This window comes from Notolepis coatsorum (genome assembly GCF_963971535.1).
Source record: "Notolepis coatsorum genome assembly, chromosome: 9".
In the NCBI taxonomy this organism is placed as follows: Eukaryota; Metazoa; Chordata; class Actinopteri; order Aulopiformes; family Paralepididae; genus Notolepis; species Notolepis coatsorum.
In genome coordinates this window covers 15,215,296-15,240,564 of record NC_140173.1, presented here as the reverse complement: position 1 = coordinate 15,240,564, position 25,269 = coordinate 15,215,296, and the positions used below count along the sequence as shown (strand labels likewise).

At 41.8% G+C, this 25,269-nt stretch overlaps 1 protein-coding gene across 1 annotated transcript in view; it reads right to left on the bottom strand.

Moving 5' to 3' along the window:
* Nucleotides 1–24,332, bottom strand: part of LOC311234204 (uncharacterized protein) — a 49,940-nt gene extending 25,608 nt beyond the window's left edge. Inside the window, exons 1-2 of the mRNA XM_084321328.1 lie at nt 24,222–24,332; nt 6,940–7,079 (exon numbers count right to left, since the gene is read on the bottom strand). Of these exons, the coding sequence (XP_084177454.1) occupies nt 6,940–7,068 (129 nt within the window). The 5' untranslated portion in view covers nt 7,069–7,079; nt 24,222–24,332. The remainder of the gene's footprint in view (nt 1–6,939; nt 7,080–24,221) is intronic.
* Nucleotides 24,333–25,269: the final 937 nt, after the last annotated feature.

The window sequence follows — 25,269 nt, the reverse complement described above, 5'->3', positions numbered from 1 at the left end:
AGCGTTGTCTCCTTTCTGGCCAGCCCTTTTGGTGTGCTTGTATCACTGCCTGCAACACTTTGTCTGCTGCAGTTGCTTGCTGGAGTTGCTTGAGCATGTTTTCACTCAACGCATCTGTGGCCTCCATCGCATACACCACTTTCTCATCAAACAGATTCTCAGTGAGATCTCCAACGTGCCCTTTCACCACTGCACGAGAGAGAGTATCGGCAACATGCATGTCTTTTCCTGGAGTGTATGTGATTTCAAGATCATAGCACTGCAGCTGGAGAAGCATCCGCTGTAGTCTAGCTGGTGCTTTGCTCAGATGTTTCTTAAAGATGACTTCCAGAGGTTTATGATCCGACTGCACACTCACTGTCTGCCCATATATGTACTGATGGAACCGCTTGGCTGCAAACACAATCGCCAACAGCTCCTTCTCTATTTGAGCATAGTTTTTCTCTGTGTCTGACAATGCTCGGGAGGCATAGCTCAGCGGGTAGCCTTCCTGTAGAAGACACGCCCCCAATCCATCTTTAGACGCATCCGCTTGGATCGTCAAGGGTTTGTGTTTGTCATAAAACTTGAGACTTGGGGCTTGAATGAGAGCAGCCTTCAGGCTTTCCAGCGCTGCATCATGTTCATGGGCCCACTGCCATGCTGCATCCTTTCTCAGCAGCTGTCTCAGAGGAGCCGTTATTGTGGCTTCCCCTGGAATGTATTGGGCTAAGTATCTTGTCATGCCTAACAATCTCTGGAGGCCTTTCTTGTCTTCCGGTGCCGGCATGTTGGCGATGGCTATCACCTTTGCATCATCAGGTTTAACACCCTCTGGTGTGATGATGTGGCCCATGTATTTCACTGTGTCGACTTTGAACTGGATTTTGTCTTTGTTGAACTTGACATTGGCAGCTTGTGCCCTCTTCATGACCTGCTGGAGAATTTCAGCGTGCTCTTGGTCTGAGGATGCAGCGATTATCATGTCATCAGCTATGATATGTACACCTTCTATGTCACCGAAGGTCTCACTGTTCTTCTGCTGAAACACTTCACTGGCTGACTTGATGCCAAATGGCAATCTCTTAAAGCGGTAGCGGCCCCATGGTGTGTTGAATGTACACAGCCCAGACGATGGCTCATCCAGTTTCACTTGCCAATATCCATCCTTCTCATCCAGAATGGTGAAGATAGATTTCCCTGCCAGTTTGCAGCAGACATCGTCTAGAGTGGGAATGGAGTAATGTTGCCTCTGTATGGCCTTGTTCAGATCACAGGGGTCCAAGCACACCCTGAGTTGAGTATTTTTTTTTTCTGTGATCACCAAACTGCTCACCCATGCTGTTGGGTCATTCACAGGGGTTATTACATCTGCTTCCACAAGGTGGCGCAGTGTGACCTTCAGCCTGTCCAGGACAGCAAGGGGAATCTTCCTGCACCCATGTACCACAGGTGTAACTGCCGGGTCAATGTGTATGTGATGTACACCCGGGAACTCACCCAGCCCGCAGAAGAGAGATGGGTACATCTCCAGCAACTCCTCTTTAGTGGCTGGAGGTCTCTTCAGCTTCTCTGTTGTGGCTGGAGGTGTCTTCTCAAGTGCATCAATTCGTTTCACAAGCCGCAGTACTTCACTTGCCTCTCTGCCCATGATCGGCACGGTTGACTGGTTGATCACATAGAAATCAAGCTTGGCTTTAGCCTTAGCAGTTTCACACATCAGTGTCACGGTCCCTTCAGGCTTCAGACGGTTCCCTCCATAAGCTACCAGCACTGTTCTTGTGGGCTGTAGCTGGATACGACCTGGAAATGTCTTTACAATGGACATAGGCAGCACGTTTCCATCCGCCCCCGTGTCAATCTTGAATTTGACCGGGACATTCCTCACATTGGCCACAGTGTACCATGCAGTGTCTTTACTTTTAGTGACTGCATCCACTTCCACACATAACACAGTACCTATAAACAGTGAATCTACATCTACCTCAGTCTCAATGTCGCGGACACCACGTCTTATTACTTTTCTGTATGTTTGGGTGCCCGTCCTGTCAGCTGGTATAGAACACATCCTCGCAAAATGGTTTTGCCTGTTACATTTGTGGCATACAGCACCATAAGCCGGACACTGGCGTGGTTCATGTGTTCTCCCACACTTGTTGCATTGTGCAATCCACTCTGTTTTTCTTTTCTGTCCTGTCTTTGTAGAATCTTCCCCTCTCTGGTTGAGCTGGAGCTCTACTTATGGCTTGCACATATGATTCCCCCACAGCCTGTGTTGTTTGCATAGCTTGCAACTGGCTCCTCGCAGCTTCTGATGCTCTGCACACATCTACTGCTTTCTCAAGGGTTAAATTCTTCTCCCTCAGTAGCCTTTCTTTCAGAGCAGCATTATTCAGGCTGAACACCAATTTATCTCTGATCATTTCGTTCTCACTTATTTTAAACTCAGTTTCTGCTCTTCTGGCGCAGTTCCGTGACAAACTTGTCCACTGTCATCCCATCAGCCATAGAATGGGACCAGAACTGGTACCTTTCAAAAACAATATTCTTCTGTGGGCTGCAATATGTTTCAAAAGCCTTGAGGATTGCATCCACTTTCTTCTCGTCACCCTCAACAAATGTGAACGTGTTGAATACATCCAAAGCATCTTCACCAATTGTGTGTAACAGTATGGCCACTTTAATTTTTTCATCCTTTGCAATTGCTCCAGAGGCTGTCATATACAGTTGAAAACGCTGCTCCCACCTGCGCCAATTCTCTGCCAGGTTTCCCGTGAGTAGCAGCGAGGGCGGTGGTTTGAGCTGCTCCATCTCCTCTGTTCTGTGCTCTGCTGCGCCGTCGAGACGCTGTTGCTAGCGTTAGCAACAACTAGCCCAACAAAAGTTCATCACTCACTCCGCAAATCCGCTGGGTTTTATAATCTGTGAGATCGACGTGCGTAGAGTGAAGATTCAGCCGCTTCTGACACCATGTTGTAGTTTTGGCTGGGTTCCGTATAGCAATAACTGGACAACACACACAAGCTCAGTTGGTAGCCACAGCAACAGGTTTAGTGAGCGTCAGGTCAGGAATGCACTACAGACATCATTAGTCGATCACAACACTCTCCAACACGCTGCTCTTAATCGAACCCGCTGCTTTTAATGCGAAGCTTATATATATTTTATATATATATATATATATATATAAATATAAATATATATATATTTATATAATATATATATTAGAGCTGGGTAGGGCTGCAACTAATGACTAATTTGGTAGTCGACTAATCTGCCGATTATTTTTTCGATTAGTCGACTAATCGAAAACCAATGTAAACAAAAAAAACAAAAAAAAAAGGATTTTTTTTTTTTTTTTTTTTTATGACCCATCTTTGTGAAAGTGGCTTCTCAGCTCTGGTCCAGCTGAAGACGGAGCAGAGGAACAGATTGGACATTGAGCATGACCTCAGAGTTGCTTGTCTACCATCGCCCCAGACTTTGAGACTCTTGTCAGGACCAAACAACAACATCATAACATGATCATCCCATAGCAAATTAAAATAATGACTCATGAAACATTTGAATTTGGATCTTTAAGCCACTTTAAATGAAAATGTATTTGAAGAACAATACAGCAATCACTCATAACAAGATAAATAAATTAAATAATACAAATTAAAGTGGAAGTGTACTTTAAATAACTTTTGTTTGCTGTGTGTGAGAGGAGTCCGTGTGTGTGTGTGTGTATGTGTGTGTGTCTTACTCTGATCGCTGTGAGTGAGAGGAGTGTGTGTACTGTGTAATTTGTGTGCGTGTCTTACTCTGATCGCTGTGTGAGTGAGAGGTGTGTACTGTGTAATTTGTGTATGTGTGTGTGTCTTACTCTAATCGCTGTGTGTGAGTGAGAGGAGTGTGAATGTGTGTGTGTCTTACTCTGATCGCTGTGTGTGAGAGAGAGGAGTGTGAATGTGTGTGTGTCTTACTCTGATCGCTGTGTGTGAGTGAGAGGAGTGTGTATGTGTGTGTGTCTTACTCTGATCGCTGTGTGTGAGTGAGAGGAGTGTGTACAGTATGTGTGTGTCTTACTCTGATCGCTGTGTGTGAGTGAGAGGAGTGCGTGTGTAATGTATTGTGTGTCTAGTCTGATCATCATCTCCTGCAGGGGAACAATGTTTTCAATGTCCAAAATTTGCTATGGGATCATCATGTTATGATGTTGTCTGGAACCCTGAGAAGCCACTCTCACAAAGATAGGTAGTGCACAAAAAAAAGAAAGAAAAAAAAATTAAATAGTTTTTTTTTCTTCTTTTTTTTTAATGACTAATCGACGCAACAATTTCTCGTCGACGATTTTTTATAATCGACGTCGTCGATTATGTCGACTAATCGTTGCAGCCCTAGAGCTGGGCCGTTAACGTGCTGCGTTAACGCGTTTTTAACCACAGTTGACACCATTGGCCAATGAGCAACTCCATAGTTCAAGTTTGAAATGCTTCTTTCTGTTTTGCTCCTGAGAGTTTGCTAGATACTGTACTGGTAATATTATTTATTTGTGTTAACTTCTGAATAAAACAACTTATTAAACACAAGTACATCTTATTGAACATTATTTTGATATTTCATTACCAATTATCATAGCAAAACAGCTTTTTCAAACAGTCTGTAATGCATTTTAGAAACGGGAGATGGGCTCATGGTGTAATGGGCCACCTGGCCTGAGAAACATAAGGAGGAAAGAAAAAGTAAGGACTTACTTCTGGTCATTATTTGGGTAGAACACACATATTTTGAATGCCTTCGGCAGGTTTTTTTCTTTTTTTTTGAGCCATTTTAATCTAGATTAAATCCAGGATTGCAGATAGATTAATCTAGATTTAAAAAATTAATCTATGCCCACCTCTAATATATATATATATATAATATTTTTTTTTATCTTATGTTGTGGGACTTGTACAGCACTTTGGTAAACTTTGTTGTTTTTAAATGTGCTCTATAAATAAAGTGGATTGGATTAATGAATTAAGTAGCCCCTTTCGTGACTGTGACGCAGCCAACACAGTGTGATTTAATTCAAGGTGGATCGCTGTTGTCGTTTGAACAACTTCAGATTTCATGGGAACTACCAATCCCCCAAATCAAGAATGTTTAAGATGAATGAAGTAAGATTTTGATTATTTGAAATATGGCCTGTGTAGACTAAACTATGCACAGAATTATGTCAGTCTACAAGGTCCGGATTCTACATGGTCCGGCAAGGTAGACCTTGTAGACTCCACTACAGACCACTATTTCCTATTTTGTTTATTCATCCCAGTATCTTTCTTTCTTATGTGTGGAATTCTACAAGGCATTTACATTCACATTTAGTCATTTAGCTGACGCTTTTATCCAAAGCGACTTACAAGTTCTGTACGACAGGTCATCAGGAAGGATACAACTCTATCAGCTGAGTAACAATATTCATCAAAGTGTTGCGTGTTACAGTGTAGGTTAGTTTATTAGGACAAGTGCATGACAGTAAGGTTAGTTAGGGTTAGATTTTTTTTATTTTTTTTTTTACATTTTTTTTCAGATAATGGTTGAAGAAGTGAGTCTTTAGTCGACGGCGAAAGATTGGATGGGATTCGGCTGTCCGAACTGGGGTGGGTAGTTCATTCCACCATTGTGGGGCAAGGACTGAGAATAGGCGTGTAGGTGGTGTATGTGTGTTTGAGGATGATATCCTTCAAACAGGCAATAGTGATGATATAATTTGGGCAGTGCTGAGCTGAGTTACTTTCCTCCAGTGTATTTGTCCCCCGGCCCCACCCAATGGCCCCATGCACACACACACACACACACACCGAAGTAAAAATAAAAAAAACGTTTCTTTTTTTTTTAAACTTCGATTTTTTTTTAATGTCCGAAGCTTGTGCCATCGAACGAAGCTTCGAAGTATTTAAGACAGCCCTACTACTAGCAAGTATTTCATACCACTTAAGAGTCCAACAATCCAAACTATCCCTTTAACTCACAAGTCAGACTCAGTGTTTGGCCATGCCAAGTTTCCCCACATGCTGGGATACAAGATGGGCCAAACAGGGTATTATGCTGCTTGGAGTTTAATCAAATCACACTCTCTTGGTGTCAGATTTTAGCATTGGGGAAATCCCCCCCCCCCAATACCGCTACTCTGTTTTAGCCTGGCATGGCCCGATACCCGTATCAATACATCCCTGGAAGACAATCGTTCACTAGGTCAAATTTTTTATTTGTTCATAACATATTCACTTATGCTCAACCAATGTATTGAAGAGTATACTCTTTGTTTGGATTGTAATAAGGGGGGGGGGGGGGGTGGACAGATAACTGGTTTGCCAGCTAACCACTTATTTGAAATCAACCAGATATTCATAACGGTTCATTTGGAAATAATTTTGATACTGATATCAAATAGATGTCATATGTCATATCACATTGTAACTGGTATTGGAAAACTCAATACCATAATAATGTCAAAACTAGCAAAGAGTCTACCCAAAAAGAGTAGATTCCTGAACTCCTACAGTCTATGGTCGCTTTCACACCTGAGCTCTTTGGTCAGCCTTAATCGAACCCTGGTTCGTTTTCCTCGGATAGTCCGGTTGGTTTTGGGTGGTGTGAAAGCTCATTCGAACTCTGGTGTGGACCAAACAAGTGAACTCCGATGTAGCTCTGTAGCCAAAATGGCCAATATGTGCCCACTTCTATCATTGGAGTGGATGCGTCAACTCTGCTTGACTCCAATGGTAGGTGTCTCCAGAAACCCTGAAGTCCTGCATCCACTAGGCAAACCTAAGACATATGTGCTGTATTTTGTTCATCTACTAGTCAAACCTAAGAAAGATATGTGATGTATTTTGTTCATCCACTAGTCAAACCTAAGGAAGATCTGGTGATATGAGATTTTGTTCATATAGCCCAACCCTAAGCATAACAACTGAAGCATAATACCACCTTGGAGAGCATATGGTGTCGGCTAGGACCGGCTATGTGGTCATCCTTCTTGTCTGCAGCCGGGGAAACAGCTCCGACACGTTTGTTGGGGCCGTCACTGAGGTCATTCTTTCCCTGGGACATCTTCATTGGACACGGCTCTGTAAAGTCCATACAGACAAAATCATAATTTAAAGCAGATGAAACATTTCAGTTAGGCTGTATGGTTATAGCAATTGTACACTAGAAATGTAGTAATGTCATATTACGTTGATCATAAAAACTTGTCGACGCCGAATTTTTTCGTCGATGCGTCGTATTAAAAATATTTATTTTTTTGCACTACCTATCTTTGTGAAAGTGGCTTCTCAGCTGAAGTCAAAGCAGAGGAACAGATTGGACATTGAGCATGACCTCAGAGTTGCTTTGTCTACCATCACCCCAGACTTTGAGACTCTTGTCAGGAGCAAACAACATCCCCAGTTATCCCATTAGTTCCCTGGGATGTTGAGCTAAGAAGTCTGCTAAGAAGGATATATTATTTATTATTATTATTATTTTATTTCATTGTGTTTTTAGCCCTAGTTGCACCCCCAGTTATCCCATTAGTTCCCCCAAACTTACTGTCGGTCTGTTATGTTAACACTTTGATCGCCATCATTAAAATTCATGATATACCATTACCATCCCTCGCCAGCTCTATTTAACATGGCAGGGCTGTACGCTAAGCTTTTTCACTAGGGGCACACTTGCCCCTAAATTAGAAATTTAGGGGCAAAAAATATGTTTTAGGGGCACATTTTTAAAATAACAATTTTACCATTATAGTGCAAAAAAATATGTTCCTCCTGCCTCATTACTGTGGTCGTTTTATTTAACATTTAAGTGCTTTTGTTGTCAGGTTTGTATCTTTTATAATGAACCAACTAGGGCTGGGCGATATGGCCTAAATATGATATCACGATATTTTCTGACCTTTCGGCGATACACGATACACATCACGATGTTTTTCTTTTTTACCCCAAACAATTCATTATGAGGCTTACCAAGACAGTATGAGTTTGCAAGCTAACATTAAAGACAAAATAAAATACCCATGCATTTAGCATTTTTATATTATATATTAGATTATTGGATTATTAGATTATATATTGCATATATTTAGCAATGAGATATTATATGATTTAGATATGAAATATGATGAATTGAAAATGGGGGACCCTGATGTAAACAAGACAAAAGTCTTTCTCTGGTCTGCATCCCCTTAACAATTGTATGTATTGAGCTGTACTGTACCCATTCTGCAATATGTTAATAAAGTTTTAAATCAATCAATCAATAGCATTTTAATGAAACTACTGTATATTTGTATGTCTCTAAATGTTTTGATGAATTGAAAATGGAGGACCCTTATGTAAAAAAGCCGAAAGTCTTTCTCTGGTCTTCATCCTCCTGTACTGTATTGTACCCATTATGCAATCTGTTAATAAAGTTCTCATTCATTCATTCTGACGGAAAACAGAATAATTTTGATTGACAGTAGAGTCTGCCAATTACGTCACAACCAGCGTTTCCGTTAGAACATATTCGTGCCGGTCTGGATGTCCTGCAAGATTTCTATCCCCGGACATATTCGAGAAATGCCGGTCAGCCTGGTTTTCCTTTTTACCGGCTGAATGCCACCATCGGCGCCAATGTTAACGTTAATATCGCCTAATCTATGTTTTAAATTATGGCTATGTGTCTAATCTGCCCATCGCATTATCAAAGACTATTTTCCAGTCGGTGCTGTCAAGGCTGTTTATCGCGTCGTTGCCGTTTCAGAGCAGTTAGAAAAGCCCCCGTTTTCAGATAAAAAACAGCTCTTTCTGGAGCATTCTATGAAAATAGTCTTTTAGTGGAATATTCCACAACGTTGATATTCGTCGGCCTTTTTATGAATCGTTTTCAAATAAACGCTAGATGATCAATATTATACGTGCACGCAAGCACATTACGGCCGCGCGCGGATAATCGCCCTGTTGATTTCCTCTCGGACTTTTAGTGAAACCGAAACAAGAAGACATTTCACAAAACAGCTTATAACTTCATCAAACTTACTCTGATTATCCTAACACTGATAACATAAGAGTCCTTACCTGACATCAGATGGTATCCAACTGGTATATTCCAATTCCTGATCACCATTCGAAAAAATCGATACGTGTATGGATCCAACGCGATACTGTAGAACCTCATGATCAGCGGGGATCTGAGGTTCCAGAATGAACTGTGTCACTGGTAACCCTGGCTGGATCAGTGAACTGGAAAATGTGGATATAATGTCGCACCTCAGCCAGGAGAATTAAACTTTCCACTCGGGCCTGAACGCTCGACATTTCTGTTTCTGTTTTCTTTCACCACGGCATCAGCGGTCTCTGTGGTGGGCAGACAGACAGGCTCAAAAAAAGAAAGAAAAAAAGATTCACATCCGAGCGGCGCCATCCGCGCTTTATCAGCGTGAAGCAACATGTAATGATTGTTTTGTTCATCGCATAGGCTATTTAATTTGAGCCTATTTTAATACAATTCAAATAATAAAATTGTGCTTAGAGAAATTATTTTCACCGGACATTATGACCGGAGATATTTAAATATTCTGACTTCAACATATTTTGCCGGTCAAAAACCGGTAATTACCGGCTAACGGAAACGCTGGTCACAACGCTTGCACCCGCCCTGCTGTTCTTAGCACCAATCGGCAAGCGCATTCGTTTTTGACTTCCTGAATGCCCTGTGTGTTGACAACAACAAAGCTACTAACATTAGCTCCCCGCGGCCCACGAGTAGGAGACCAGTGCTCTGCAGGATGACTAAATGAGGCATAATGATTTTACCTCAACGAATGTTATAATAAAAGCCTTTCCATACATCTGTCTGATTGAAAACTTTATTAACAGACCGCGGAATGGGCATATCTCAGCACGGGCTGAGATATGAACGAGTAACGTGTGGACCAGATTGACGCGACACAAGGTTTACACAACAGCCCCCACCCCTTGTTTTATTGTATTTGTACCTGTACTACCTGCTGTCAGCTGTTTATCTCTCTCTGTGAGCTTGATTAGCTCACGTTAGCTAGCGTTAGCTCCGCGGCTAACCCTGAACTAAATCAATGACTAGGGTCTAAAGCATTTCGAGTAGTTTTCACTGCACATAGAAGCAGCCAAACAGCGGGAGAATTTCGGGAGCATATGGCCAAAACCCAGTTAGGAACCATCGATTCCCATCCCTACTACTAACTTTACTTTTCTTCATAGCTAAATCAGACAGTCAGCCAGTCTATCAGAGTGAGTGCTCAGTTGATTTTCCCCGCTGATCATACCTGAGTGCTCAGTGTCATCACACGCCTTGGATCATTTAGGAGTGAAATGCGAATGCAAGGCTTGAAATCCCTACTCGCAAGCCCGCCCCCAAATATTATTTACCAATCGCAACGGCCAATTAAAAGGGGCAATTTGCGATGAGATCATTGCAGCGTACAGCCCTGCATGGTAGTTCCCCTTCTTTGCAGGGCTATAACTTTTTTAATTCTATTGCTAGATTGCCATTATTAGGGCCCATTCAATGTCCTATATGTATTGTTCAGGGTGTATGAACGTTAAACTTTTTCATTCACATATTCATACTAAAATATGGTCTAAAGTAGGGCTGCAACGATTAGTCGACATAATCGACGACAGCGATTATAAAAAATCGTCGACGAGAAATTGTTGCGTCGATTAGTCATTAAAAAAAAAACTTTATTTCATTTTATTTTTTTTTTGTGCACTACCTATCTTTGTGAGAGTGGCTTCTCAGGGTTCCAGACAACATCATAACATGATGATCCCATAGCAAATTTTGGACATTGAAAACATTGTTCCCCTGCAGGAGATGATGATCAGACTAGACACACAATACATTACACACGCACTCCTCTCACTCACACACAGCGATCAGAGTAAGACACACACATACAGTCCTCTCACTCACACACAGCGATCAGAGTAAGACACACACACATACACTCCTCTCACTCACACACAGCGATCAGAGTAAGACACACACACATTCACACTCCTCTCTCTCACACACAGCGATCAGAGTAAGACACACACACATTCACACTCCTCTCACTCACACACAGCGATCAGAGTAAGACACACAGATTCACACTCCTCTCACTCACACACAGCGATCAGAGTAAGACACACACACATACACAAATTACACACTAGGGGTGGGAATCACCAGTTTCATCATGATACGATACGATATCGATTCTTTGGACAACGATACGATATTTGCCGATATCACAAAGTCTCTCACGATACAATACGATTAGATTAGATTCAGGTGCCTGCAATCGATATGAGATGATATCATATGCCCATTTAACACAATCGGTAACATTTAGATCAACTAAAAAAAGGTAACGAAAATATCATTTGACATTTGTATTTTTGAGCTCTTCCAGACATTTAAAGGAAAATCAATCTATTGTTTTTAATACAAATAGACCTCCTGTTCACTGTAAAGTGCCACGTTTTGATATATTGAGCTTTAAACTTTAAGCTCCATTTTTTGGAACTCAAAACTCACAACCTAAAACCCCTCCCTACCTCCCTCTCCCAAACCGTTCCTACAACAATTTGTTGATGTTGCATGATCATGTATAGGCCTACATTTATTATGTATTATATTGTTTATGTTTAAATAACATTTAAACATCAAACTCCTCTGACCTCATCTGGTCTTTCCAAAGACACACACAGAAAGGGAGAATGCTATGCTGTAGCTGTAACGTCCACACACACACACACACACACACACACACAGAGCTACTGCTGTTGTTCTTGGGCGGATATGAGACTCGCCACAGGATTTTCAAAATAAGAGTATCGATATGAATCGATCTTATTACATTGCATCGATCCGATTCGATCGTTGATAATTACATCGATGTATCGATCTGGATCGATGTATCGTCCCACCCCTAGTACACACCTCTCACTCACACAGCGATCAGAGTAAGACACACACACAAATTACACAGTACACACACTCCTCTCACTCACACAGCGATCAGAGTAAGACACACACACATACACGGACTCCTCTCACACACAGCAAACAAAATACCTAGAAGTCTGTCTGATCTGACTCATCCCCCTCTCCCCTTATAGCTGTTCCACGTCACCCTCCTGGTCCTGGACCAAGTTACAGCCCCATCAGCCGCGGTGCTGGGGGAAGATGCTGCTAGTTATTTATTTTTTATTATTATTTCTTTAGTTATTTAAAGTACACTTCCACTTTAATTTGTATTATTTAATTTATTTATCTTGTTATGAGTGATTGCTGTATTGTTCTTCAAATACATTTTCATTTAAAGTGGCTTAAGATCCAAATTCAAATGTTTCATGAGTCATTATTTTAATTTGCTATGGGATCATCATGTTATGATGTTGTTGTTTGGTCCTGACAAGAGTCTCAAAGTCTGGGGTGATGGTAGACAAGCAACTCTGAGGTCATGCTCAATGTCCAATCTGTTCCTCTGCTCTGTCTTCAGCTGGACCAGAGCTGAGAAGCCACTTTCACAAAGATAGGTAGTTTAATAAAAAAAAAAAGAAGAAAAATCTATCCTTTTTTTACATAATTGGTTTTCGATTAGTCGACTACCAAATTAGTCATTAGTTGCAGCCCTAGTCTAAAGTATAAGTATGTTTTTATCTTTTTCTGCAGCTTTCTCCAGAACTTGATTTATAGCCCCAAATGCATTATATTGATGATGAAATACAGTTTGATAGCAATCTGTGCCAGATAAAAAATTTCAACTGGACGTGGTTCTGGAAGTTACTACACGTCATCTGATGTTGACCGGATGGGCGAGGGGGCGTTTATAATTCCGTGGGCAACGTTATACCATTCGTCTAATGTGGGTCATATGTTCATCATAGCAGTTAGTATAGTTAAGCATTACATCACGCGCAGGAGTGGTTTGTGAACAATAAACCATGCCTAGGGGTGATCGTTAGACCCCCCTAGGCATGGTTTATTGTTCACAAATCACGACTGCAAGTGGTGTAATGCTTTTATACAACTGCCATATTCATCCAACCTTATTGCTATACAATAAACACATTAATCGAAGATTTATTGAAAAAACCATCAGCCAGAAAAAGTAGTTCCCACAACTACAAAAAAGACAAGTTGCCTCCATGTGGAAGCAGCTTGAAGTGCATCCAACCAACTAACACTTCCAACTGTTTATTATTGGAATGATTGAGAGAAGTTGCCTCATGTGGAAGCAGCTTGAAGTGCATCCAACCAACTAACACATCCAACTGTGTATTATTGGAATGATTGATTGAACATTTTATTACCAGATGCAGAATGGGTACAATACAGTACGGCTCAATACACACAATTGTTAAGGGGATGCAGACCTACTTTCTATAGAACTTCATTCTTAGATGCTTCTATAGAAAGTAGGTCAAACAAATTAAAAAGTTTTCTTTGCCCTATTTTTTTATTTATTTTTTTAAACCTACTGTAGAGGGCCTAAACTTAACCAGTTGGAAACCAAGCGTACAGTAATAAAATTAGCAATCAATCAATCAATCAACTCAATAGGCCATGCTCACTTAGAACAGCGCAGCACCCAGCTCTTTCTCAGTCTGACTATCCCCCGCGTTGCAGACAGGAGTGTGTGCGTGTGCGTGTGTGTGTGTGTGCTTGGGGTGGGTGGAGACTGAGCCAGCGTCGGACAGTGTGATCAATCAATCAATCCGCGATTTTTCTTTTGTTACACAATGATTCAAGACCCATCAATTACATCATCCAACATTGTTTAAAGGACTAAGACATTCGCTGTGACAGAATCGCTTGATATTTACTCGTTTAGTCGTTATCAACATATCCATTTGTTAAATTATTGTCCGGCATCTTGTGATCCGGCGGAGTGATGTGATTCGGTTGTGGGCGGGTCCTGGGCCAGCAGCGTGGAATTGTGAAGAATAAACGTGTAAAATGACTGTTTCAGCCAATCAGAATCGAGAAATGTGCATGCCGTTGTATAAAAGATGTTAGAATATAACGTTGAAACTCACTGTGGCTTCCTCGCGCCGCTGGCAGATGATCGTGGAACAGAATTTCCTCTATTATGGGATGGAGAAATGCCCGATCTATTTCCAGGTTGTATAATAGTATATACGTCCAAATCATGTTGTTTTTTCGAGTTATTTCCACCGATCGATGTTCACTGTGTGAAGACGGAGTCTCTCTTAACATTAGCGAGTGCCCGGACCCCATATGGAGTGCGTCCTGCCGGGTCAAAGGTTGATATCCGGTTTCAATCTGCCACCGGATAGCGCTCTTGAACCGCTAGTGAGTTGAGATCAGCAGTGTGTGTCAGGGCTCCGGAGGGGAAATATGATTCCGATCACAGATTTTTGAAATATTGATAAAGACGAGTTAAGGTGTCTTCGGCGGAATGAGCATGGCGGGGAATGACGAGTTCCAGCGTTTTCGGCGGTTAAAGTGTTAAAGGGGAACTATTTTACTATTTCTTTCACTATTTGGGCACTTTTACACAATTCCTGTGAGTCTATGGAACACCTCTGTAATATATATATTTTTTTTATTCATTGTTTTGTATTTCTAATCAAGTCCTCAAAAACAGCATTTTTCTACCTCAAGATCTCGAGCTGTTTTGAGCTTGGCTCCTAAACCACTGTGTGGCCTGCGCCGCCTGCTGAACATTAACATGCAGCAGTGACTATATGACATCACATATAGGCACATTTTCAAACGACTCAGTTCAGTGAGGGTGAATATTGTGAGAGGAGAATTGGAAGAATGCGCCAATATGAGAATTTTAAGACATAGATCATATTAATATAAGTTCACATAGCTAGGAAACAATGCTAAACACTCAAAAAGGCCATTTATAAGATAGTTCCCCTTTAAACTAAGAAGTCTGCTAAGAGCCCGGAAAAGGAGCCGCGCCCACAGGAAGCAGAGATAACAACATTGTTAGATTAGTCGACTAATCGAAAAAATTATCGACAGATTAGTCAAGTACCAAAATAATCGTTAGTTGCAGCCCTAGAGTTCAACAATATGTCTTGTATTTATTGAAAGGAACAGAATTAGAATGACATCTTTACGTAGGGTTGTCCATGGAACACTTGGACACAGGGGAAGAAATTAGGCCACTTTACTCGCCAAATTAGTATTTTTTACATTTGGAGAGTGATTCATGAAGAGCACTCGCCAGTCTGGCGAGTACTAGTAAACATAAGTTAAACAAAACAAAAAAATCATTCTGCAATCTGCTGATTCGCTCACTGGCACAAGCCGAACTCTGACTCCCCCCTTGATTCCTCCCATTTGCGCCTCATAATAATCCATAACCAATGAACATCATCGTTGCGCTCTAAGCTCCTCCAATGAACACTCGTTTTCTAGAAGATGCCGCCCATCTAGGGGAAGTGGACAGACCACTGCGGCCCTACAGACTCCTGTCACCGGCTTGACAACGTAGACAAAAACACATCAGTGGATGAAAATAATTGCATGTAGAGTCGTCGCTTTCGGATATCAGTGCGGTCTGACATAGGGGCGAACAACAGCACGCGACGCGTCTCCTTCGAGTCGGATGAGAATGACAAGTGGGCGTGAGGCTAACGATTCCATAGCCCCTTTCGTGACTGCAATACAGTCACTGGCTCCCACGTTACTAGCCATGTTAATGTGCACATCAAGCACTGGTTAAAGACGAGCGGTGGGTCCAAAACATATCAGATATACATTTCAAATAGGGATGCCCCGATCGATCGGCCACCGATCGTTATCGGCCGATAATCAGTATAAATATGCGATCGGGGAATTCCGATAATTAGTCATATTCGCCGATCGCAGAAACTGATCAAGTGGATATCTCACTCGCTTGTCTCAGACGCACAGGACCTGCAAACTGCTCCTCCTCCCTAGCCCCGCCCGCCCCCGTGTAGAGTTTGTAAACAAAGAGGTGCGGCTCCTCTGCTCGAGTCTGTAGTGCATTCGACCTGAGCTAACGTTAGCTACCTAGCTATCGTTACTGTTTAAACAAAATTACCCAGTCAACTATTCACTTTTAGTAGGCATTGTCTAACGGTATTTAGCCGGCTAGCTACCGATAGCTCCTGATATCAACAAATGCTCCAGCAAGTCTTGTAGTGCATGTTGATACCTCCGTTAGCTCGCGTTAGCTGACGTTAGTTCACTGTTCAAAACGAAATGTCCGATTGAACTAAATAGTTGTCTTAACGTCATCTAGCCGGCTAGCAGTAGCTACAGATAGCTCCTGATATCAATGTCTTATAACATTGATTGAATGCGTATTCGAGCTGAGGGCTTGCTGAATGTTAAATGACCAAAGCATAACGTTACCAATAGGGTCCCGCTGCAGCGCCGGAGAATCCTTTTTGGTAGCTGGAGGCTACTAGAGTACACACAGACAGTGGAGCTGTTTGCAGATAGCGAGCATTTTGACTTGTTGCGTGGTGGCGATGTCTCGCAGATAATACAAGTACAAGTCTAATTATATAATATATATATTTTATATAAAAAAAAAAAATTATAAAATAAGTTTTAATTTCTTTTTAATCAAAAACGATCGGTATCGGATCGGTATGGCTCACGACGATCGGTGGCAAAAAACGTGATCGGGGCATCCCTAATTTCAAAAGGTACTCACCGTTGCATTAGGGTTTCACACACACGCGGCAGGGTTTGAAAGCTCGGCGTTGCTAATAAACATTTAAAATCATTTTTATAAACGAGTAAGAAAATCACTGAGCTAGCCTTGGCTAAAATGGCTGCTTCCGCATTTTCACGCAGGAGCGCTGTGATTGCTGGGCGCACCAGGCACGTGACAAAGCAGCCAGCAATCACAGCGCTCCTGCGTGAAAATGCGGAAGCAGCCATTTTAGCCAAGGTTAGCTCAGTGATTTTTTTACTCGTTTATAAAAATGATTTTAAATGTTTATTAGCAACACCGAGCTTTCAATGCAGCCAAGTGACATTTTATTATTACCGAATTATTACCGGGTTTCCCCCCATATCACCACTCGGCCATATGCCCTTCACAACGGTGATGTTGTCATACTTGTCATTCAGAATACACCTGCTGAACCCCTAGCGTTGACATGAGATTAGATTCCAATGTATTGTCATCATACAGCACAAGTACAGTACAACCAGAATACGTTTGGCATCCAACCAGAGTGCAAATGTAACAAGTCAAGTTCAAGTTGTTTTATTTAGCGATTACATTACAGTGAAATGCTTGGTTCTTTCACTGCCCAGCCCAGTCCAGCCCAACCCAGTCCAACTTAGACCAGCCCAACTTTCCCTGCCCAACCCAGCCCAGCATCTTTCACTGCCCAGTTCAGCCCAACCCAGTCCAGAATAGTTCCCTCTTTCATGTTAATATGGGATATCCTAATATTTTGAAGAGTAGAGACGGTGTGATTAATATGTTTTATGCTAATATTGTGAAGAGTAGAGACACTTATTAATGTTTTATGGTAACAAATATTTTAAAGAGTAGAGACACGGTGTGATTATTACTATGATTGAAAATCAATTTAGACGAAGATATACAAAGAAGTAATTATCACAATTAGCGATTTATTTATGGCTGGTAAAAATTCTGTTTGGCTGGTAAAAAAAAACACTCGTCAGTTGGCTGGTAAGCCAAAAAGTTAGTTTCCTCCCCTGGGTGGAACGGTACGCTTTCGAACCGTACACCGTTCGGCACGACCTCCCCGGTTCGGGGCGTGTGTGTATTGTTCGGTTCACCGTAGGCTTGGACGATATGACTGTATTACGGTATACCAGGGTATTTCGCAATCCCGCCGGTATGATTCTCTTTTTTTTGTATCAAATATTATTCTTTTCTTTTTTCCAACATGAAACAAAACATCACAATACAACAACAACAATACATAAAAAGACTTCCCAAGACAGTAACTCAACACCACATGACAAGACAACAACTGATACAACTGTACAGTGATCATCCTAACATGGACACTCGCTCGTTCTCTCCCCCCCCCCCCCCCCTCCCCCCGCTCACCCCAGGACCTCAACATGAGTCACCCTCACAATAAATCACAATACATCACTCAGCAAAAAAAACAAGAATCAAAACAACCATTTCCAAACTTATATGCGTTATATGATTCTCAATACCGTGACGTCACAGACTGTGCACCAAATTACAAATGGGATGAGTTTCCTTCTAGACACGGAGTTGATTGTAGTGCACAGCACGCGCCAGCAGAGGGCAGGGCAGTCTGTCTTTCCATCTCTCAGTCAGAGCTCAGCAGAGCAGGATGACGCAACGCGCGTGTTCCTTTGAAATGTATTCACATGAGTGGACTCTGGGACACGTTGTTTACCGGTAAGTTATGTTATGGTAGGGCTGGGCGATATGACCAAAAACGTTATCGCGATAAAATGATAAAATTATTTTCATATAACTCTATATGGATAATTATTGTCGATAGTGTCTGTCAAGTTTAATTAACTTCTTATGCTGCTGCGAATGTCTCGAGTCGAGTTGATGTCGTACTCTCTTCCGCCCCAATATATTGAAACGACGTCCACTGTATACCCCACACTACTATAAACGTGGCCTCAGAATTCACGCCACACACATACTCGGCACGTAAATATATAAAACAGCGCCGTGCAAGCTAATTAGCCTAGCAAGCCTTGTTGTTGAGTCCTACCTCTGGGTCTCCTTCCGGGTCTCCTTCGCTCTCTGCCATCTCCTTCACTGATTGGTTGTTAGTGCGTGTGCTCATATCCAAGCTTGGAAAATCGATATATCGAAACTTTGCGACCACGTTTCATGTTTATTTCGAGGAAATAATTTATCGCGATAGTTATCGTTATCGTTTTATCGCCCAGCCCTATGTTATGGTTAAGCGATTGGAAGATGAACGTATGAGATATGAATACTGGTGGTAGTGTATGTTTGGTAAAGCGTTCCAGTTCGACTGTGTGTGTGTGCGTATTGGCTTCGCGATTCACTACATTGGTTTAATGGCTTAAGCTGGGTTTTGATTATCACTTAACACTTTCAGTGCCAGCAGGGGGCGCACGATTTAGTGCTCGAGTCAGTGCCACCACCCACTTCAATGATAGCGTTAAAACGCCTAATCTATGTTTTAAATTATGGCTATGTGTCTAATCTGCCCGTCGCTTATCAATGACTCGTTTTCCAGTCAACATTGTCGAAGCGGATTGTTTTTTTATCGGTTCATTTTAGTTTTTATAGCATTTTGAAAAGCCCTCGTTTTCAAGGAAAATATAAAGATTCCATGATAAACGCCCTTTACTGGAATATTCTAGAATACACAAACTTTGTCATTTTTCAGCCTATTTATGAATCGTTTTCAAATAAATGCTAGATTATCGATAGTATACGTGTACGTATGCACGCTAGAGATGTGCGCTGAAAATCAATTATCTTTCCTCATCAGCGATCGCGCACACAGACAGATCACACATAGGGCAAAAGCTTATATCTCAGCAAATACAACTCTGATTATCCCAAGACTGGTAAAATAATACATGAGGCGTTGTCTAACGTTATCTAGCCGGCTAGCAGTAGCTACAGATAGCTCCTGATACCAATGTCTTATAACATAATTGACATTATTCGTTTTTGCAGCTGTTGGCTAATTAGCTATCATGCTTCATAACTGAACACTGCGAACATCTTATACGTTTCAGACCCTGTTAGTCAAGTTGAACTATCGCTCTGACTGGGGACGCTGAGGGCATTCTGAATGTGATTTGACCAAAGCAGAGTATGTATACACACAGACAGTGGAGCTGTTTGCAGATAGCGAGCATTTTGACTTGTTGCATGGTGGCGATGTCTCGCAGATAATACAACTACAAGTATAATTAATTATATATATTTTATTAAAAATATATATATATATATTTAAAAAAATATATATAAAACCAAAAACCATCGGTATCGGCAGTGTATGGGCCGATATATGGCTCATAGACAATCAGTGGCAAAAAAACGTGATCGGGGCATTCCTAATAGACAGTACTGTTACATCTAGACATTTATGACATACCAGATCTACAAATATACAGTAGGGCTGGGCGATATGGCCTAAATATGATATCACGATATTTTCTGACCTTTCGGCGATACACGATACACATCACGATGTTTTTCTTTTTTACCCCAAACAATTCATTATGAGGCTTACCAAGACAGTATTTGAGTTTGCAAGCTAACATTAAAGACAAAATAAAATACCCATGCATTTAGCATTTTTATATTATATATTAGATTTAGATTATATATTGCATATATTTAGCAATGAGATATTATATGATTTAGATATGAAATATGATGAATTGAAAATGAGGGACCCTGATGTAAACAAGACTAAAGTCTTTCTCTGGTCTGCATCCCCTTAACAATTGTATGTATTGAGCTGTACTGTACCCATTCTGCAATATGTTAATAAAGTTTTAAATCAATCAATAGCATTTTAATGAAACTACTGTATATATGTATGTCTCTAAATGTTTTGATGAATTGAAAATGGAGGACCCTTATGTAAAAAAGCCGAAAGTCTTTTTCTGGTCTTCATCCTCCTGTACTGTATTGTACCCATACTGCAACCTTTTAATAAAGTTCTCATTCATTCATTCTGACGGAAACATAATAATTTTGATTGACAGTCGAGTCTGCCAATTACGTCACAGCGCTTGCACCCGCCCTGCTGTTCTTAGCACCAATCGGCAAGCGCTATTAGTTTTTGACTTCCTGAATGTCCTGTGCGCTGAACATCAACAAAGCTACTAACGTTAGCTCCCCGCGGCCGTCGAGTAGGAGACCAGTGCTCCACAGGATGACTAAATGAGGCATAATGATTTTACTACAACGAATGTTATAATAAAAGCCTTTCCATACATCTGTCTGATTGAAAACTTTATTAACAGAACGCGGAATGGGCATATCTCAGCACGGGCTGAGATATGAACGAGTAACGTGTGGACAGATTGACGCGACACAATCCTCTTGGGCAAAACATCACGATATCCACGATACGTTGAAAAAGTGTATCGTTAATGAACTGTACCCGATATTTATATAATATCGTCATATCGCCAAGCCCTAATATACAGTACTGTTTAAGAGTACAAAAAGAGTCTAAAAAGAGAGTTTGGGTAGGTGGGGTGGGGGGGGTTGGGTAGATGGGTTAAAGTGTACATTGGAGGTGGTTGGGTGGGGGAACTACATTGGAGGCAGGTGAGAGTATAAGAGTCCGTTTTCTTAGGGCGGCTGGGTGGCGCAGCGGACATTGCGCTCGTCACCAACGCAAGAGACACCGGGTTCAAATCCAGCTGTCAGCGTTGCATCCGGCTTGGGCCGGCCGTCATACTGGCTCAATTGGCAGAGTCAGCGGGTGGAAGTCGATGGGTGGTAATCTGGACGTTGTGGACAGCGACTCCTACAAGTCAGTTGGGGGACGCCTGCCTGCACAGCAGAGACAGGAAATAGCGGGGGTAGTGTGAGCCTCCCACACGTTACACCTCGCCAATGAGAGTCCGCGCTGGCAGGTGAAAAGATGTGACAGGCTGCCTCCTCGTGTACCGGAGGGAACACGTGATGCAAGGCTTCTATCCTCCCTACGACTGACTGTGGTAGGCATATGCGAGCAACGTTCAAGACAGGGGAGAATTGGAAACAGCGAAAGTGGGATGGGAGAAAAAATGGATAAAAAAAAAGTCAGTTTTCTTTCTAGCTCTGGTTTAATTAACCTATATAGTATTACTTAATTAACCTATAGTATTACTTTAAGCCAGCGTTTCCCAGACTTAGGGTCGCGACCAAAAATGGGTCGCGGACCTGTTTTTATTGAGTCGCCAATAAAATTAATAAATAAAATATATATATTTGAATACATTTTTTTTTCGTTTTTATAAAAAAAACTGTAGATGTGTTGATTCAGTTTGGCACCACATACTTATGTGAATCTGGGTTTTCTACTCTAGCATACCTGAAAAACAAATAGAGAACAGACTAAATGCTCAGCATGACCTCAGAATAGCACTTTCAAAAACCAAGCCCAGAATGATCTGCTGGTTGAAAACTTCAACCAGCCACATACCTCTCATTAGATTTCATTGTGCAATAGATGAAATATTATACCTCTTCTAGCATGATGTCAGGTCAGTAGAATTTAAAAATAAGTCAGTACAAATTAATCAGAATGTTGCTCAATGTTGGGGTTTAAGGTTGAGGGACGGAGGGAGGGGGTAAGAAATGGAGAGTTGAAAAAGGGGTGAGAAATAGAAAGGAGAGTAGAACATGTTTGTTCATTTAAAAGTGTTACAAAATTGTATGTAATGTACATCATTTTATGAGGTGGTGAGCAACTTAACTCTTTCAGTGCCACTCACGAGATTTCTTGTGTTTTTTTATAGGTGGTTGCTAGCCACTCACGAGATTTCTCGGATTTTTTTTTTTTTTTTGCGATCTGAAAAATTCTTGCATCACCCGAGCCTACCCGAGTATAGCCGAGGGGCGCCGACGATCACTGTGGAAAAAAGCGCCCCCTGTCGTCTCCCAGATGATATAAGTGATTTTGGAATGGACTCAATGAAAATGAATGGGGAAAAAAATCCGGTACTCCACATTTTCCAGTTCACTGATCCAGCCGGGGTTACTAGAGTTCATTCTGGAGCCTCAGATCCCCGTGGATCATGGCGTTCTACTGTATCGCGTTGGATCCATACACGTATCGATTTTTTCGAATGGTGATCAGGAATTGGAATATACCAGTTGGATACCATCTGATGTCAGGTAAGGACTCTATGTTATCAGTGGTAGGATAATCAGAGTAAGTTTGATGAAGTTATAAGCTGTTTTGTGAAATGTCTTCTTTCGGTTTCACTGTAAAAGTCAGAGAGGAAATCAACGAGGCGATTATCCGCTCGCGGCCGTAATGTGCGTGCGTGCACGTATAATATTGATCATCTAGCGTTTATTTGAAAACGATTCATAAAAAGGCTGACGAATATCAACGTTGTGGAATATTCCACTAAAAGACGATTTTCATAGAATGCTCCAGAATGAGCTGTTTTTTATATCAAAACGGGGGCTTTTCTAACTGCTCTGAAACGGCAACGACGCGATAAAAAAACAATCTGCCTTCACAGCACTGACTGGAAAATAGTCTTTGATAATGCGATGGGCAGATTAGACACATAGCCATAATTTAAAACATAGATTAGGCGATATTAACGTTAACATTGGCGCCGATGGTGGCATTCAAGCGGTAAAACGGAAAACCAGGCGTGGCACTGAAAGAGTTAACATTACACTCCGATTATTGCTGTGGTGTACTTTTATAATTAAATACATTTCATATACATTTGAAATTCATGGTTTGTTGTGTTCTTTATCAGTAGTTTATAAATGTATGTTATGGCAATTCATGATGTATATATACGTTTGGGTCTGGGGAAACACCAAATTTCTCTTTTGGGTCTTGAGCTGAAAAAGTTTGGGAACCCCTGTTCTAAGCATTCATTATTCTTCGTTGAAAAAGAACCAAAGATGTCTTTCAGTGAAAATGTAAGTACCACTACCTATTTGGCTATTTTGCCAATATTTTCCGTATGTTACTTTATGTTTCTAGTGTCCTATATTATATGTTACTTTGTTTCTCGCAAGCGCAGTAGTGCACCGCACAGTACAGGCCCTGACGCACAGTACAGGCCCCGGGCTGCAGCACTGCAGATTTACCCTATTGCATTACCGCATGTATATGTCCCACTGTAAAGACTGCCTTGGACATCTACAGATAATAGTCGTACTCGAGACGAAGACATTTCATTTAGAAGAGAATGAGCCGACAATACCATGGACACCAAAGGTGACAAGCTAAGCTAACAGCAGCTAAGGGAACACTAGCCCCAGATACAGAGGGGGAAACTACCGAGATATACCACATAATAGTAACTATTGGAATGAACGTGGAGCAAGACCGAAAACAAACAGCATCCCCTGAGAAACAGGAACAGTTGAAACGAGAGAGAGCTAATGGCTGGCTATGCTAACTAGGCCAACATCAACCACCACGAGCGATAAGAAGCAGCTGTGGACGCTGCTAACAACACAGTAAGAGGAGAACTCCCCTCAAACACTGAAGACATGCAGCTAGAAAACACATTTCAGTCACTACCTGACGAGCCTCAATCAGCAGGAGGACGGGGCTCAGACGTCAGTCCCACTAGAGACACGACCAGGACCGAGGAGCAGCAGCGCAGCAGAAGCAGGACCGCGTGTAGTCTTCTTCTTCAATGGGTTTAATGGCCGACGGCGACGCCGGCTGCCTCTTCTTTAGTCTTTTACCAACGGAGTTGCAGTTCCGCGTTCGGGTTCCACGATCTGATTGGCCACTGACGTTTCTCTCAGCGCCAATCGCGTTAAGGCCGATCATGAGACCACCGCAACACTTCCGGGATTCTGAAATCGGGGAGGAGTTATGAATGAATGTGGATGAGAGCCGTGATGTAAGTGGTTGCAGATACGGCTGTGGGGGGGCGCTAGAGACATGATCCAATAGACTTTTATGCGCCTTTGATTGATTGATTGAAAACTTTATTAACAGATTGCAGAATGGGTACAATACAGTACAGCTCAATACACACAATTGTTAAGGGGATGCAGACCAGAGAAAGACTTTCGTCTTGTTTCCACCAGGGTCCCCCATTTTCAATTCATCAGGACATATATGACATACATGACATACAGATAGTCAGTACTGCTACATCTATACATTTATGACATACCAGATTTGCAAATACAGTACTGTTTGTGATACAGAAGGAGTCAAGAAAAGGGAGTATATACATTTGACGTAGAAACTGTACATTGGAGGAGGTTGGGTGGGGGGGGTTGGGTACACTGGGATATTGACAACCATACTGGGTAATTTACATTGGAGGTGGTTGGGGGGGGGGGGGGGGGCACACTGTATAAGCAAGCAAAACTGTACATTGAGGGGGGGGAGACTCTGTACAAACAAACAAAATTGTACATTGGACTATTGACAAAACCATACTAGGTAAATGACTGTACATTGGAGGGGGTTGGGTTAGGATATTTACAGGGGCCAGTGTTGAATTGCAGTCTCCCGTAGGTGTCTCTTGAGAGAGGTTTTGAAAGTGGGTAGTGATCCACATTCCTTTACAGCTTTGGGTAGGGCGTTCCACATTGATGTGGCATAA